At 35.0% G+C, this 17632-nt stretch overlaps 1 protein-coding gene across 1 annotated transcript in view; it reads right to left on the bottom strand.

Moving 5' to 3' along the window:
- LOC149787878 (F-box and leucine-rich repeat protein 13-like) overlaps nucleotides 1-17632 on the bottom strand; it is a 104942-nt gene that overhangs the window by 21202 nt on the left and 66108 nt on the right. The window contains exons 13-14 of the mRNA XM_089974116.1: nucleotides 6617-6746; nucleotides 352-450 (exon numbers count right to left, since the gene is read on the bottom strand). Of these exons, the coding sequence (XP_089830242.1) occupies nucleotides 352-450; nucleotides 6617-6746 (229 nt within the window). The remainder of the gene's footprint in view (nucleotides 1-351; nucleotides 451-6616; nucleotides 6747-17632) is intronic.

Raw genomic sequence — 17632 nt, 5'->3', positions numbered from 1 at the left:
AGTCAGACAATGATACTGTCCATGTTTATGCAACAGATGGCATCATCTCATCACACAATGACACAATATATGATCTCATATCATAACCTAATCAAATAATGTTTCAAATTTCTGGAAAACTTCATCCTGGCATGTCATGGAAAACTACTTTTCTTTTTTACCAGGTTCCCCGCTGGAGCCATGGGAGAGGTCTGGCTGAGTGATACCAAGTTGTAAGAAGAATAAATAACTAACATTCTGATCTGCAGGCATAATGTGTCTTAGCACATCTATGCCTAGACTCTTTACAGCTGATGCACATTTACACATGAGAAAATATTATACTACGAAGTATGCAAACTGGCACCATACTAGTATACAGTCATCATTCAGTGTAGGGAAATCATTTATCATCAAAGTCTGTAGACTGGTACAGCCGGATGCTAGATTCTTAAATCCATCAGGTGTTAGCTGAAAAATATAAGAAAATTTGGACCCAGTCAATCATTTCTACATTAGAGATAATATCCAATGTAAACTATACTGTAACTCATAACATTTATTGCATTATATTTATCTTCTAATTTTGAGATATAATATTTAAAGGAAATATTCCACTGTTATTATCAACTTTGATAGATACTTATCCAATTTTGTTGATTGCAAAAATTTAGCCTAAAGTCATTTCTCAATAAAATGTTATGACTAACACAAAAATGGCAACATTCATCGGCTACTCTCAAGGAGAGCTGAGAATACAAATGTCAAATTTGTATAATTATAACAACATATCTTTGGTCATGTCCCTAAATACCACGATATGAGTTACAAACTTAACCCAATACCTGATCAATGCATCTATTATATACATGTAAACATTGTGACTATTAGAAACTAATTAATTCATATTTTCTGAGACAAGAATGGATTTACAGATGAAGAATTCTAATATTTCCTTTTTTATTTGACAGGTGTGAGAATTCTGATATAAATTTTCCCACTACGTCTGAAATAGAGTTTTCTGTTGGTCTACTTATACATTTTGACAGTGAGCATTTGATACTGGAACAAAACCTACAGTACAATTCTTAAGCTGTAGACAGTAAACATCTGATACTGGAACAAAACCTACAGTACAATTCTTAAGCTGTAGACAGTAAACATTTGATACTGGAACAAAACCTACAGTACAATTCTTAAGCTGTAGACAGTAAACATTTGATACAGGAACAAAACCTACAGTACAATTCTTACGCTGTAGACAGTAAACATTTGATACTGGAACAAAACCTACAGTACAATTCTTACACTGTAGACAGTAAACATTTGATACTGGAACAAAACCTACAGTACAATTCTTAAGCTGTAGACAGTAAACATTTGATACTGGAACAAAACCTACAGTACAATTCTTACACTGTAGACAGTAAACATTTGAGGTAGGAACAAAACCTACAGTACAATTCTTACACTGTAGACAGTAAACATTTGATACTGGAACAAAACCTACAGTACAATTCTTACACTGTAGACAGTAAACATTTGATACTGGAACAAAACCTACAGTACAATTCTTAAGCTGTAGACAGTAAACATTTGATACAGGAACAAAACCTACAGTACAATTCTTACACTGTAGACAGTAAACATTTGATACTGGAACAAAACCTACAGTACATTTCTTAAGCTGTAGACAGTAAACATTTGATACAGGAACAAAACCTACAGTACAATTCTTACGCTGTAGACAGTAAACATTTGAGGTAGGAACAAAACCTACAGTACAATTCTTACGCTGTAGACAGTAAACATTTGAGGTAGGAACAAAACCTACAGTACAATTCTTACGCTGTAGACAGTAAACATTTGATACTGGAACAAAACCTACAGTACAATTCTTAAGCTGTAGACAGTAAACATTTGATACTGGAACAAAACCTACAGTACAATTCTTACACTGTAGACAGTAAACATTTGATACTGGAACAAAACCTACAGTACAATTCTTACACTGTAGACAGTAAACATTTGATACTGGAACAAAACCTACAGTACAATTCTTACACTGTAGACAGTAAACATTTGAGGTAGGAACAAAACCTACAGTACAATTCTTACACTGTAGACAGTAAACATTTGATACTGGAACAAAACCTACAATACAATTCTTACACTGTAGACAGTAAACATTTGATACTGGAACAAAACCTACAGTACAATTCTTACACTGTAGACAGTAATCATTTGAGGTAGGAACAAAACCTACAGTACAATTCTTACGCTGTAGACAGTAAACATTTGATACTGGAACAAAACCTACAGTACAATTCTTAAGCTGTAGACAGTAAACATTTGATACTGGAACAAAACCTACAGTACAATTCTTACGCTGTAGACAGTAAACATTTGAGGTAGGAACAAAACCTACAGTACAATTCTTAAGCTGTAGACAGTAAACATTTGATACTGGAACAAAACCTACAGTACAATTCTTACACTGTAGACAGTAAACATTTGATACTGGAACAAAACCTACAGTACAATTCTTAAGCTGTAGACAGTAAACATTTGATACTGGAACAAAACCTACAGTACAATTCTTAAGCTGTAGACAGTAAACATTTGATACAGGAACAAAACCTACAGTACAATTCTTAAGCTGTAGACAGTAAACATTTGAGGTAGGAACAAAACCTACAGTACAATTCTTACACTGTAGACAGTAAACATTTGATACTGGAACAAAACCTACAGTACAGTTCTTAAGCTGTAGACAGTAAACATTTGATACAGGAACAAAACCTACAGTACAATTCTTACACTGTAGACAGTAAACATTTGATACTGGAACAAAACCTACAGTACAATTCTTAAGCTGTAGACAGTAAACATTTGATACTGGAACAAAACCTACAGTACAATTCTTACGCTGTAGACAGTAAACATTTGAGGTAGGAACAAAACCTACAGTACAATTCTTACACTGTAGACAGTAAACATTTGAGGTAGGAACAAAACCTACAGTACAATTCTTACACTGTAGACAGTAAACATTTGAGGTAGGAACAAAACCTACAGTACAATTCTTAAGCTGTAGACAGTAAACATTTGATACTGGAACAAAACCTACAGTACAATTCTTAAGCTGTAGACAGTAAACATTTGATACTGGAACAAAACCTACAGTACAATTCTTAAGCTGTAGACAGTAAACATTTGATACAGGAACAAAACCTACAGTACAATTCTTACGCTGTAGACAGTAAACATTTGAGGTAGGAACAAAACCTACAGTACAATTCTTAAGCTGTAGACAGTAAACATTTGATACTGGAACAAAACCTACAGTACAATTCTTAAGCTGTAGACAGTAAACATTTGATACTGGAACAAAACCTACAGTACAATTCTTACACTGTAGACAGTAAACATTTGATACAGGAACAAAACCTACAGTACAATTCTTAAGCTGTAGACAGTAAACATTTGATACTGGAACAAAACCTACAGTACAATTCTTACACTGTAGACAGTAAACATTTGATACTGGAACAAAACCTACAGTACAATTCTTACGCTGTAGACAGTAAACATTTGAGGTAGGAACAAAACCTACAGTACAATTCTTACACTGTAGACAGTAAACATTTGATACAGGAACAAAACCTACAGTACAATTCTTAAGCTGTAGACAGTAAACATTTGATACTGGAACAAAACCTACAGTACAATTCTTAAGCTGTAGACAGTAAACATTTGATACTGGAACAAAACCTACAGTACAATTCTTACACTGTAGACAGTAAACATTTGAGGTAGGAACAAAACCTACAGTACAATTCTTACACTGTAGACAGTAAACATTTGATACTGGAACAAAACCTACAGTACAATTCTTAAGCTGTAGACAGTAAACATTTGATACTGGAACAAAACCTACAGTACAATTCTTAAGCTGTAGACAGTAAACATTTGATACTGGAACAAAACCTACAGTACAATTCTTACACTGTAGACAGTAAACATTTGAGGTAGGAACAAAACCTACAGTACAATTCTTACACTGTAGACAGTAAACATTTGATACTGGAACAAAACCTACAGTACAATTCTTAAGCTGTAGACAGTAAACATTTGATACTGGAACAAAACCTACAGTACAATTCTTACACTGTAGACAGTAAACATTTGATACAGGAACAAAACCTACAGTACAATTCTTAAGCTGTAGACAGTAAACATTTGATACAGGAACAAAACCTACAGTACAATTCTTACGCTGTAGACAGTAAACATTTGATACAGGAACAAAACCTACAGTACAATTCTTAAGCTGTAGACAGTAAACATTTGATACTGGAACAAAACCTACAGTACAATTCTTACACTGTAGACAGTAAACATTTGAGGTAGGAACAAAACCTACAGTACAATTCTTACACTGTAGACAGTAAACATTTGATACTGGAACAAAACCTACAGTACAATTCTTAAGCTGTAGACAGTAAACATTTGATACTGGAACAAAACCTACAGTACAATTCTTACACTGTAGACAGTAAACATTTGATACAGGAACAAAACCTACAGTACAATTCTTAAGCTGTAGACAGTAAACATTTGATACAGGAACAAAACCTACAGTACAATTCTTATGCTGTAGACAGTAAACATTTGATACTGGAACAAAACCTACAGTACAATTCTTAAGCTGTAGACAGTAAACATTTGATACAGGAACAAAACCTACAGTACAATTCTTAAGCTGTAGACAGTAAACATTTGATACTGGAACAAAACCTACAGTACAATTCTTAAGCTGTAGACAGTAAACATTTGATACAGGAACAAAACCTACAGTACAATTCTTAAGCTGTAGACAGTAAACATTTGATACAGGAACAAAACCTACAGTACAATTCTTAAGCTGTAGACAGTAAACATTTGATACTGGAACAAAACCTACAGTACAATTCTTACACTGTAGACAGTAAACATTTGATACTGGAACAAAACCTACAGTACAATTCTTAAGCTGTAGACAGTAAACATTTGATACTGGAACAAAACCTACAGTACAATTCTTAAGCTGTAGACAGTAAACATTTGATACAGGAACAAAACCTACAGTACAATTCTTACGCTGTAGACAGTAAACATTTGATACTGGAACAAAACCTACAGTACAATTCTTAAGCTGTAGACAGTAAACATTTGATACAGGAACAAAACCTACAGTACAATTCTTACGCTGTAGACAGTAAACATTTGAGGTAGGAACAAAACTGTACAATTCTTAGACGGCTCATAGTAAACATTTGAGATAGAAACAAAACCTACTGTGTTCTTAGCCTGTATTCATGATACTAGAAAGTCAATTAACAATTCAGATATTTTTAAAATAACCTTTTCTTTCCTCATGAACTTCCAGTTTCTGTTTTTTTCATTATTAATACTTCAAACATATTAATTCCACTGCATACAAGTGGGACTGACTTTATTGACAGGACAATTTTTTGGTCCCAGATCATAAAAATCCAGTCATAAAGTTTTGTGTTTTAACTGTACTTTGGATAGCCACATCCTGAAAAGGTTTTACGTAACACTCAAAAATTAATGCAAGTCTTGTGATGGTGACCTGAGGACACTGCAGCAAATGTTTTACATTTAACAATTACAACCATATGAGTATTTACCTTTATAAATTCATGCAAAAATATAATTGATGCATTATACAGTCAACCAAGTGCTAATCAGTAGGAAGCTCAAGAAATGGGAAAATGTGCTTCTTATAAGATTATCCTTGTATGCATGGACAAAACAGCCTATCAAAAACATCTACACATCTAAATATCTAGCAACACCAAAATCTCTCTGAATCATATGAAGTTGGATAACAGTTGGAAGTAAAAGGAAAAGTATGTTTCCTATCCTTGTTTCAGGTGAAAATGAAATGTATCTCCCAATGACAATGAGCTAAAGGGCAAATTTCACTGACGTTTTTAAATTTGAATATTTCTTTCTTATTTGATTACATTAACACTGCACAAAAACGACAATAATAATCACGATTCTTTTTTAAAAAAATTACATTAATTCATTATCCTGCATGTGGCATTTTTGGCATCATAAGAAGGTAACATTGTCCAAAGTCCTGTTTTCAGCCATCTGATCACATATGGCCAAAATTGTCAATCAAATACATCTTTTACACATTTAAGCATCCGGTTAAACCAAAATCTCTCTGAGTAAGATTTGGTTTGATGCAATCAAAAGCAACAAGAAAAATGTGTTTATTAACCCAGTTTCTGACGAAAATGAAATTAAAAATAATCTCAATTCTAGGGCTCAAGATTTCCAAGGTTGAGCTTTGGATCTAGAACAACTGATGGCTTTTATGACTGGAGATTTTAATGGAAGAGTTATGAAAATAAGTAATCTTTAAATCAAAAAAAAAAAATGTATTTATAAAAAAAACCAGTATGACCCAGTGGGTACAACTCAAGCTTTCCAAGGTCCTCCTAGATCTATGGATGGTCAATTCTTCCATGAAATGCTTGTAAGAGATTTTAAAATGGAAATGTTCACTACAAGATATCTGGTAATAGAGGTGACCTCTTGAACAGTTTGAATGTACCTGTAGGCAGCCAGAGAGGTCTATGTAGTTCAGTTTCTTGCTACATTTTCCACAGGCAAGGTACAGTAGACCTCGATCTGTAAAAGTTTTACAAAAGGCCATACTCAGGTACTGAAGGTTAGAACACCACCTGAAAAAGATAATTGGGATTCCATGAAATGATCTTGGTAATGATGATGATCATCATCATCATGACTGTGATTATGATAATGATGACAAGAAAATGACAGAAACTAAAATAATGGAGATGACAAAAATGAAAATCAGGTTGTATAAAACTAAACTTGGTAAGTGTTTTGGTGAAGTCCTAATAATATGAGTATAACTTATGAAAAATCATTCTATTTAAAAAAATACAGAAAATAAAATACTTAATAAAAATTCATATATACTTATTAAAAATTAAAATTTGACCAAGACAGCAAACATTATGTTTCTTCTAAATAATCAAAAGTACATGTATATTAAAAACTCTAATTGTAAATAATGTGAGCATTTTTTTTTTGTTCCTTGAAATAAGAAACTTATGAACATTTGATAAAAAGATTAGTTTTCTTGTTTAACCAATATCATATAGTCTATGTCCTTAACTTATGGTGGGTGCGAGGTCTGGGACAAACATCCCGCTCACCAAAGGAAAGTGAAGCATCTCTCACAGCCCCTCCATTTTAGGTGTAGTGATCACCACAGGACCACTGTCTAGACCTGCTGGGCAGGAGGTTACTAGCATATGGCCTCTCCTACACTATTGTGTCCACAGCAGCACCTGCATGCTGGGCCCCCTTTTTACTGAGCCTGCTGTGTGGTGTGACCGAGTGCCCAGTGGTATAACTGGGTGGGCAGACTGGGCTCGTTAGCTTTGGTAGGCAGCCAGTCTAAGAAAAGGAAAACTCTGACTCCAAACCCAGGCAGATGGAGCTTGCTAGTCTTGTCAGGCAGTTTGTCTAGGAGAAGGAAACTCTGATTTCAAACCCATGAAGCGCCCAAGCCAGTGGATGATGGCTCTGCTGCCTTGTGGACATCTTTGGGAGAAGGAAAGGCTACGGGAGTAAACCCAGACAGAAAATACTGAGTAGAACCCCTAAGGTGGCTGGGTGTCAACTACGACTTCCTTCCAGCAGCTCCCGCATCCAAACTGGTGCCAAATGTCATGCTTAGCATTCCTTTGGACCCCACCAGCATAGATGAGAGGGGGATCCTGATGTCTGGGCAGCCCAGGATCTTCATACTCCATGCCCAGGCTTGCGTCATGGAGAGGCCACTCCAGCCTCACTCCTAAGTGAGGAAACAACAAGGAAGCTGGCAGTCTACGGGTTACAAGTCCCATCTGATTGGCATGGAGAAGGGGCGCCACAGGTCAGCTTCAACAAATGGAGGGATCATTGCATCCCACTGGCCTACTACTGCCCGCCTCAAGCTGGGTAGCCCATGTCAGTAAGGTGGTGGCCCACCAATGTTTGCCTGCTCCACTGGGTGCCTGGAGCTTAGTGTGTTGCTCAGCATGACAAGCAGATGGAAACTCCGCACCAGAGAAAAAAAACAAGAAGCCAACAAAGACTCCAGCTCTTCAATTTGTAAGCTGGAACGTGTGCACCATGTGCATAGGCATCTCTGATGACCTCAGGGAGGTGGATGACTCCAGGAAGATGGCCATTATCAACAGAGAGCTCACCAGACTAAATGTCAGCATAGCTGACCTCCAGGAAACCAGGCTCGCCTCCAGCAGCTCCCTCAGAGAGGAAAACTACACACTCTTCTGGAACGGTTGAGAACCTGAGGAGCCCCGCCAGCACAGAGTTGGCTTTGCCATAAAAATACCCTCCTGGCCTCAGCTGAACCTCCCTCAGGGGGCACTGAGCATCTCTTGTCCATCAGCCTTGCCGATGCTGCAGGTCTTTTCAAATCCTCAGTGTATATGTCTCCCTCATGTCTTCAAGAGATCAAAAGGATCAGTTCAATGGGCAGCTGGACAAACAGATCAAAGGATGCCCTAAAGATGAGCCACTATTCCTCCTCAGCGACTTTAATGCTAGAGTAGGTGTGGACCACAAGTCATGGTTATCTGCCTCAGACATCATGTCACTTCACATTGCAGTTGAACAGTCTGATCTTAGTTGTCAAGGAGATGACAATTCTGACATCTGTTTAGTTTTATAATATGTTTCCTTGATTTCAACTTCGGCAGATTCAGAATAACTATCTTTCTCGTTTTATTCTCCATTTGCCCCCGTGATGGATAAGCACCTATATGTAATTGTTCTAGCAATCCAGTATTTTTTTTATTGTTATAAAATGAATCTGTTGCAACTCTAACCACAGTATCAGGAAATCTGTTTATCATCGATAACAAATTTATCAAAACGTACATGAGCATCGAGGATCTTAGATGAGAAAACTGTGGTGATTCACCATCAGTGTAACTCACAATTGTACCTAATTTAGTTCTGTCCAAAAATTTAGAATTAATTTGACTTATAAATGTGTTTCTCACTGATGCATCAACAGTTATAAAATCTAACTCACCATCATCTATAATTAATCTTGTACAATGTCGTTTATGATCATATGATCCTCCTTGTGTAAATTTACTAATTATTTTTCTACCAAGTTCTTTTGTGATTTTATTCTCAAAATCAGTTATATCAGGATTTTCATCATCAGAATATTTCTTTTGTTGTGGTTTCCAAGCTTGTTTTTGTGGACGACATGATATAATTGCTTCACTTACAACCAATGTTATTAATATTTTTTCATCAAGTACATATCGTAATAAAACTACTGGAGCCCAACCACGTTCACTAAAATGTTTTCCAAACCAGACATAAAAAATTGGATGAAGACCTTCAGCAAACTTAAATGACTCAATGCATGCAAATCCATTTAAGTCAAAATCTGGTTTATCACAACTTTGGTCATCTTGTGTGTTGGATGTCCAAATATTTTAAAATATGTAGAACATTCTCCCATTCCAAGAAAACTTCCCTGATAACATGCAACCATATCAACTGATATAATAGGCTTATAATCATGTTTAGTATTCCATAATCTGCCGTGTCCATATTCAGCACAACTGCATTGGACGTCTTCAAGAAATTCTAACTGTGTTGGTTTCCATGAATTTTCCTTTTGAGCAAAATGAGCAGCAACAGACAGAACGGTAAAACAATTACTCACTAATTGGTCAGCATCATCAGTATATTTCAACTCAAGATTTTTCATTTCTTCATGGAGAAATTCTGTACGATAAATTTCTTCATTAGGTCATACAAACTGATAATAGTTTACAGATTCTGAAACAACCACACAGATACAGGATAGCTTTTACTGATATTTCTGACAAAATCAAACATGTTACCATTATAGAATTTAACAGTTCGATTTCATGGAAATATTGTTATAGCCAAGGTTCACGCATGTGCATTATGATCAATAACATTTATCAGAGCTCCTTTTGATTTATATTTCGATTCATACAAAATCTCTCCAGTTAATGTCTTTACCATTATTGGGAATATAAATTTCTTTTCCAGTTCAGCAACATCTTTGAATGTAGCTCCGGTATCTTTACTGTTTCTGCCCACTCATTTATTTTTTTACGTCGTAAATCTGTTAAACGGTTTCCAAGTATCATGTTTGTAAAGTGTTCTGTAATTCACTCAGCTACACAATTTAGCCATTACAGTTTCATCGGTTTACAATCTTTAACGCTAGGTTTATCATTCAGTGGATATACTGCATAAACAGCTACAGTCACAGGATATGCTCATTCATAATATGGTTTGTCAATACCAGTCAAAATTCCTGGTTTGGAATTTTTTAAATTATCTTACAATATCTCCAGTGTGATGTAATCGAACAGGGTCACGTTTGTCATGGATACTCCAAGTATAGTCTAGCTCCACAATAAACTTTATTCTAAAAATAGTATGTTTGATTGTTGAGATAATTAAAAATCAACACTGATCATTGGTCATTCATTGTAGCATCAACAACAGCTGTATGCACACATGAACCACACCATAGTCACAAAATTCTTTCTTGGTGTCATGAATACTTTTAACCAGAGTTTTATTCATCAGATCAACCAGAGCTCTTCTCAGCAAGTCAGGGGATATTCTGTCAAGATCGAACCTGGCTTTAGAGGGTTTAATTGCAGATAATCTCTCAAACTCTTCCATATTATAATTAAGGCAAATATATATTTAATTGAAGTATATATATATATATATATATATATATATATATATATATATATATATATATATATATATATATATATATATATATAACGAATCAAGAAAAGAATAAATGTAAATTGTTAATGATTGGTTCTTTCGTTCCTTGTAACAAAACCTGTGTAAATGAATTATGTGGATATTACAAGCAAAGTGTGCTTAAAGGGAGTCTAGAACCAAAACCATGTTCAAAATGTAGCAAAGAAGTTAGAGGAGAAACGCAGTTATGCGTGCAGTGTGGTGGTAAAAAATACAGAGAGCTAAAACAATATTATAATAAAAATTGCTCCAAGAATCTCCCCAAAATGATGCAGAAGACTATCTCACGAGATTTTCACAATAATTATTTTGATTCATTATATTTTAAATAGGTGGTAGTTTAGCAATTAATTCAAGACACTAATAGTACAACATGGAGATGCCTTTTCCTTCAGGTTCCACCACAAATGTTACCTCATCATTTTGATCTAGTACTGCCAACAATGCAGAAGATCCAGTTAGTGGATAATGCCATGAAATTGTGGTAGATATCATAAATCTTGTAATGCTGAGTACTGAGAACCTGTATATACTAGTAACCTCAGTGTGATGTTTGATGGATTTATTGAGTGGTGTCCATAATGCTGATCCAGACGCTGCTGTATATACTACACTGTCAGTAAAAAAATTTATTTTGGAGAGTTTAATGTCAATGACTGTTGCTTTCCAAAGAAATCCTCAACAATTCCATTCATTCTTTTGCGATAATTCAAAAATGTGTTTACGTGAGTAGAAAATTCAGATCTAAATGTACTTATTCTATCATTGATTGTCATTAACGATGTCATCATTGGGATGTTGCTATTGTCAACATATTTCTTCATTGCAGCATCATCGTTTCATTGTGGTTCTTTAAGATCAGTAATTTTATTATTAGACATATTGAGAGAACTAGTCATTGTATCACCTGTGGTTAGTAAATGATCATCAATCTCAGTTCTGATAGTGGCATTGTTGCTATCTACATATCTTTTCGTTGCCACATCATCATCTGATTTTGGTTCTCTCACATTAATAATTGTAATTTTACTCATGTTGAAATCGCCATACATAATATCTCCAATTCTTCTGATTTGTCCAGTAATCTCTCCCGTTAGTGTTAAGACTGATTCATGTGAATTTTTAATTTTACCATTCCTAGTAAATATGGCTAAATTATCTTCTGTTGAATCTGGAACTTTCAGAATAATATCTGTCAACAGGATATTGCTTATCTTTAATTGTCCTTGTTTATCCTGAAAAACAATGAATTCATTTTGGTCTACATTTGTGAGATTCAAAAGATCAGCTAGTTCATTCTTGACCTCGTTAAGGGTTGCATATTTAGATAAGTCACCTTGCTGAGTTTTAATCAGGTGAGAAGATCTTCCATAAATCTCAACCATTATACTTTAAGATCTGTTTAAAACAACAGTGGATGGCTATACTGTCTGGTGGCATACTCATGCATGACTTTATGAGGTGGTATTAGGGACCTTGACACAGCGTCGATCACAGCAATTACTTCACATCCATATATTGGCGAATCTGTTATTGCATGTTGAGTGTGTGTGTGATTTGGATTTTTAACGTAGCTTTAACAATATTTCAGTCATATCCCTATGATGTCTGTAGTGTGGCAGTTTATAGTGATGCCTAGCACTGGAGCATCATGTCACAGACATTTGGCATGATGTCCCACCCAGTCACATTATCCTGACACCAGGACAACCAGTCCTAACACTATCCTTTTAATGCTGAGCACCAGCAAGGCAGCTGTTAGTATCATTTTTAGAAGTCTTTGGTATGACTCGGCTGGAGATCGAACCCATAACCTCCCACATCCAAGGATGCTCTAACCACTAGGCCACTGGAGTGGTCACTGTCTGTTGAGGAAATGTTGAATATCAGATTGCAGGAATACTATGTATTCCAGTGCTCACATATTTTAAAACATCTTTTGGTGGCGCCAACCCACACAAAATAAAATAAACAATTCCATGTAATTGACCACGCTTAAAAACACCTCTAATTTTTTTATATTTAATTGCTTAGCAGCATCAAATAAATCAAAATTGGACATGAGAAACATCAAGTGTTCTGGGAAGTCTTAGACCTTTTCCATACCACAAATGGGGAGTTCCTTGCAGTCTTAGACCTTTCCATTTTTTTCGGAAGTTTTTATTCCATGACCTGTTGGTTTTCTTTAATGCCATCCCAGCAGCAGTTTCAATAGCACCAAGTGCAGCTGCTTTTGCAACAGCTGGGGCTGCAGTGGCTATCAATGCTGTTATAGCTGTGAGAAGTAGAAAAATACCACCCGTCCTAGTGATGTCTTTAATGGCGCCTGCAGAAAGATTAAGTTGTATGCCGGTCTTAGATCATTTAGCTTCATTGAAGTGCCTGAGATGACGTTCTGACAATGATAGTTTATTTGGACCACTGCAATTTGTTCTTTTTTAGCGATGTTTTTATTTCACAATTCCTTTTTGATACTGATTGTAGCTTTTTAATCTGAACATGAGTCAGAGTAACACTAATATTATGATATGACATTATAATATCATGAACGATTTAGTTGCATGTTTTCTACTGGGGCATCAATAACTCTCATTCGTCCACTAACACCTTCAAGTAGCACTGTTTTGTCTGAGTGTATAACAGCGATTGCTCTATAACCACCAGTGGGCAGTCGAGCTACACAAGCTTGGAAGTGTATATCAATGACTGATGGTCTGAACAAATCCAAATGTTCCAGTGAATAATAATAATAATAATAATAATAATAATAATAATGCTTTATTTATAGAGGGTGACTCATTAGTCAAGGACTATTCTCCCTTGAGGCCCTTTTAAGGAGAGTATAACAATGCACATTATATGAAGATAGCAATAATTACTGTTTAATGTTTAGTATTAAAATACTAAATTCCATTATCTATTAGAAACACATACATACTCATGATATCTTTTCTTAAATACTCTAATATTTTCAGCAGATTTTACATGTAGTGGAAGCTTATTCCACAGAACTGTACCAGAGTACTGAAAACTCTTTTTAAATTGCTCTGTTTTTGGTTTTGGTACTAGAAGGTTTCCATTTGATATTGATCTCAACTGGCATTGTGATGAAAAAGGCCTGAATAAGTCCTGAAGATACTCCGATGCAGTTCCATGTAGACATTTATATAAAAGAACTGCCTTGTGAAAATCTATCCTGTCATATATTGTGAACCATTTAAGTTCTGTAAATAATGCTTTTGAGGGATGATCAACAGATGCATCTAAAATTACATGTGCTGCTTATTTCTGAAGTTTACAAATCCTGTCAAGTTCAGATTTAGCACAGTTTCCCCATACATTAGAACAATAATCCATTGTTGGAAGAATATATGACTTGTAGTATAGATTGCAAGTTCCCATAGGTAAATATTTCTTGATTCTGCTGAGAAGGGCAATTTTGGATGACAGTGTTTTACAAAGCTTATCAATATGGTCATTCCATAATAAATTATTATCTATGGACACACCTACAAGCCTTTCATGTTTGACATTTTCTAATGGATGATTATTTATTGCAAGAGATAGTTTTGGGTTCCCTGACTTGTGTAGCTTTTGTGATGTCCCCAAAATCATACATTTTGTTTTACCTTCATTAATTACCATCCTATATTGTTGTGCCCAGTTTTGGACTCTAATAAGGTCTGAGTTTAATCTCATTTGGATAACTTCAGTATCAGAACTAGATATATACAAAGTTGCATCATCTGCAAACAAATCTGTATTTGTGGATTCATTATTTAATGGTAGATCATTGATATAGATATGGAAGAGGAGAGGGCCCAAAACTGAGCCTTGAGGGACTCCTGAATGAATAGTATGAGTTTGAGAGCTAATATTGCCAATGCTTACTTGTTGAGACCATTGGTTTAGGTATGATCTAAACCAGTTTAAAGAAGGATTATCAAACCTGTAACAGTTCAACTTTTGCAGCAGAATTTCATGATCAACAAGATCAAAGGCTTTCTTGAAGTCAAGGAAAACAATCCCAGTCATATGGGCATTATCCATTTCCTTCAGCCAAAGGTCAATGAATTTGGTAAGTTCTGTTTGGCATGAGTGGTACTTTCTAAATCCTGATTGAGCTTTATGAAATAGAGAGTATGTTTCGAAAAATGTATAGACCTGAATGGCTACATGCTTTTCAAATAGTTTTGACAATACAGGTAGAATTGATATTGGTCTGTAATTTCCTGAATCCTCCTTTTCTCCTTTCTTAAAGATAGGTGTAACCTTTGCACATTTCAGTGTTTCTGGAAACTTACCACTCATTATACTTAAATTCATGATATGCGTTAGTGACTTTGTTATTACTGGTGCAGCAATTTTAAGAATTCGTGGACCAATACCATCCAATCCAGAGGATTTATTAATATTCACCTTAATTAGCATATCAAAAACATCAGCTTCACAAACATTAGCTATTGAAAAATAATTATCATCAGGAATTTTAGCTTTTAAAAATAATAGATAATAGATTGGATATAATGTTGTGAAATCCCGCTGAGATATCTGCAAACCAGAAACCAGATTCTGATCACGCCCCATGAATGTCATTAACCGGTGATATACATGTCAACCATGATCTTGATAAAAATTTAGCAAAACTTCTTCAGAAGGTTCTTGATGTCCATTTATCCTCAAAGAAACTTCACAAACCCCAAGTGTGTCAAACACCACTGGATTTTGTTCCTGCAAATCTACTCTAGCATTTTCCTGAAATGTGATGAAAATATGTCTTGGTGCAGAAACACCTTGCTGTGATGCTATCTGCCATGTGAATAACCCAGCAGCATTACTTTGGATACTGTCTGTGGTCATCATCAACCATGATAATGTTGATTTACCACCTTGATCCATGAAAGAGACCAACTGTTTTGCTGGGCTTGGCGGTGTTATTAGACACAATCAGTTGACCAGTAAATCATGTCCGCTTCTTTAGCTGGATATTGAAATAGTATGAAAATGTACATGCGTTCAGCTTTAAATAATTTTTTTATAAAAGTGACTTATGACCATTGCAGGCCTGTTCACAATGCAAATTGTTCTCTGCACTTTGTGCAATGATTAGTATAGTAGTTTTCACATATTTCTTTTGATATTCACAAAATCTGAAGTAAAAGTTATATGCATGCTGAAAGCATGTGTTGATTTGTAATTATTCTTGTTGTAGTCATTCAAATGAATAGGAGTACAAGTGTTAATTATTGGAAATTTGCAATGGATAAATGTATACAAAAACGCATATGAGAAAATTTTAGCAGTATGATATTTGTACAGACACCGTTCATAGATCCTGGAAGGTAATGAACCATACATGTGCTTCATCTTTCTTAAAATAATTTTGCTGTTAATTTTTCCCATTGAATTCAGACATATAATAATGTGTGACAAAATTATTGAATTGTTTAAATAAGTATGCAAGTTTTGCAACAGAATTACATATTTTATGGATTAATTTCAAGCCCTGATGGTACAATATCAGACAGCAAGTAAATGGTGTTGATATGCTGTTCATGCTATTATTAAACATCAAATTCAGACACAATGATCTGGGGAAAAAATATTGAATATTGTAAATCTGTGTGCAATTTTTCAATGGAATTACAAGCATTATAAATGAATTGAATGCCATGACGGCACAATAGTAAATGGTGTTGATACCTTATTCATCATATACATTAGACATGAATACATGTATATGTGCCAATGAGTTGTTCTCTGAAAAAGTAAAATACTGTAAAACCCCACATTAACGTGACCTTGATATTAACGCGATCCAATTTTTTGGACCCCAATTATCACGTTATAGTGGGGTTCCACTGTACCATGGTGTGTTTAGTGCTAAATATAACTTTTCTAACATTTCTACAGAATCCAAAAATGTGATAGTGGAATCCCACATGAAAAATTTTCTTCTCCATTTAACATTGATCTACATGCAGCAAATTCTAAGTTGAAATTTTCATTGATTGATAACACTGCATTAACAACCCCAGCTCCTGCAACATCTCTTACATTACCTACATTATTGCTCTCGGGCTGATCAGTGGTATTTTTAGCAAACATCATTGATGGATCAGCTGATCTCAAGTAATCATCGTTGTATCTTGCAAGGCCAAGTATCATCAAGGCAACATCAATATTTTCAAGACACGATTCAATATTCTTTCCATCAATGATGTATGTGGAATTGTTAAATAACACCATAGCACCATTGTTAACAAAACCAGGTCGATCTAAAAGCCTGTACACTGTACCATCTGCCTTTAAAAGCCTACCTTAAATCTCAATGAATGCCTCAGGAAATATCTACTTGTATCTTGAACTTGTAATTCGATTCTTCGACATACATTAGGTACAAGAGCGTCATAAGAATATTATTGATAATTGTGCACCAATTCATCCTTGAGAACTGGTGCATCTATGTCAATGCTGGATCAGATACAAGTTTAAACATTTTATTATAATTGTTATCATCTAACACAAAGACCACTTCCTGCAATCAGACTAGCAGTTATATTTTTTTCTTTTTCTGACATGGGTACACCAGCTGACTCAGCTAGTTTTTGATTTGCAGCTTGATTTATTATTTTACTAACATTAGCAGGCATAATTTCAGTGCTGGGTAATTTTACTGATTGCGGTTTCATTGTATTAATAGTGCTAGTCTATCCTTGATTGCTGAGAATGCTTTGCTCTC

Source organism: Sinohyriopsis cumingii, chromosome 11 (assembly GCF_028554795.1).
Source record: "Sinohyriopsis cumingii isolate HCF-2022 chromosome 11, ASM2855479v2, whole genome shotgun sequence".
Lineage (NCBI taxonomy): Eukaryota > Metazoa > Mollusca > Bivalvia > Unionida > Unionidae > Sinohyriopsis > Sinohyriopsis cumingii.
This window is presented reverse-complemented; position numbering and strand designations above follow the sequence as displayed.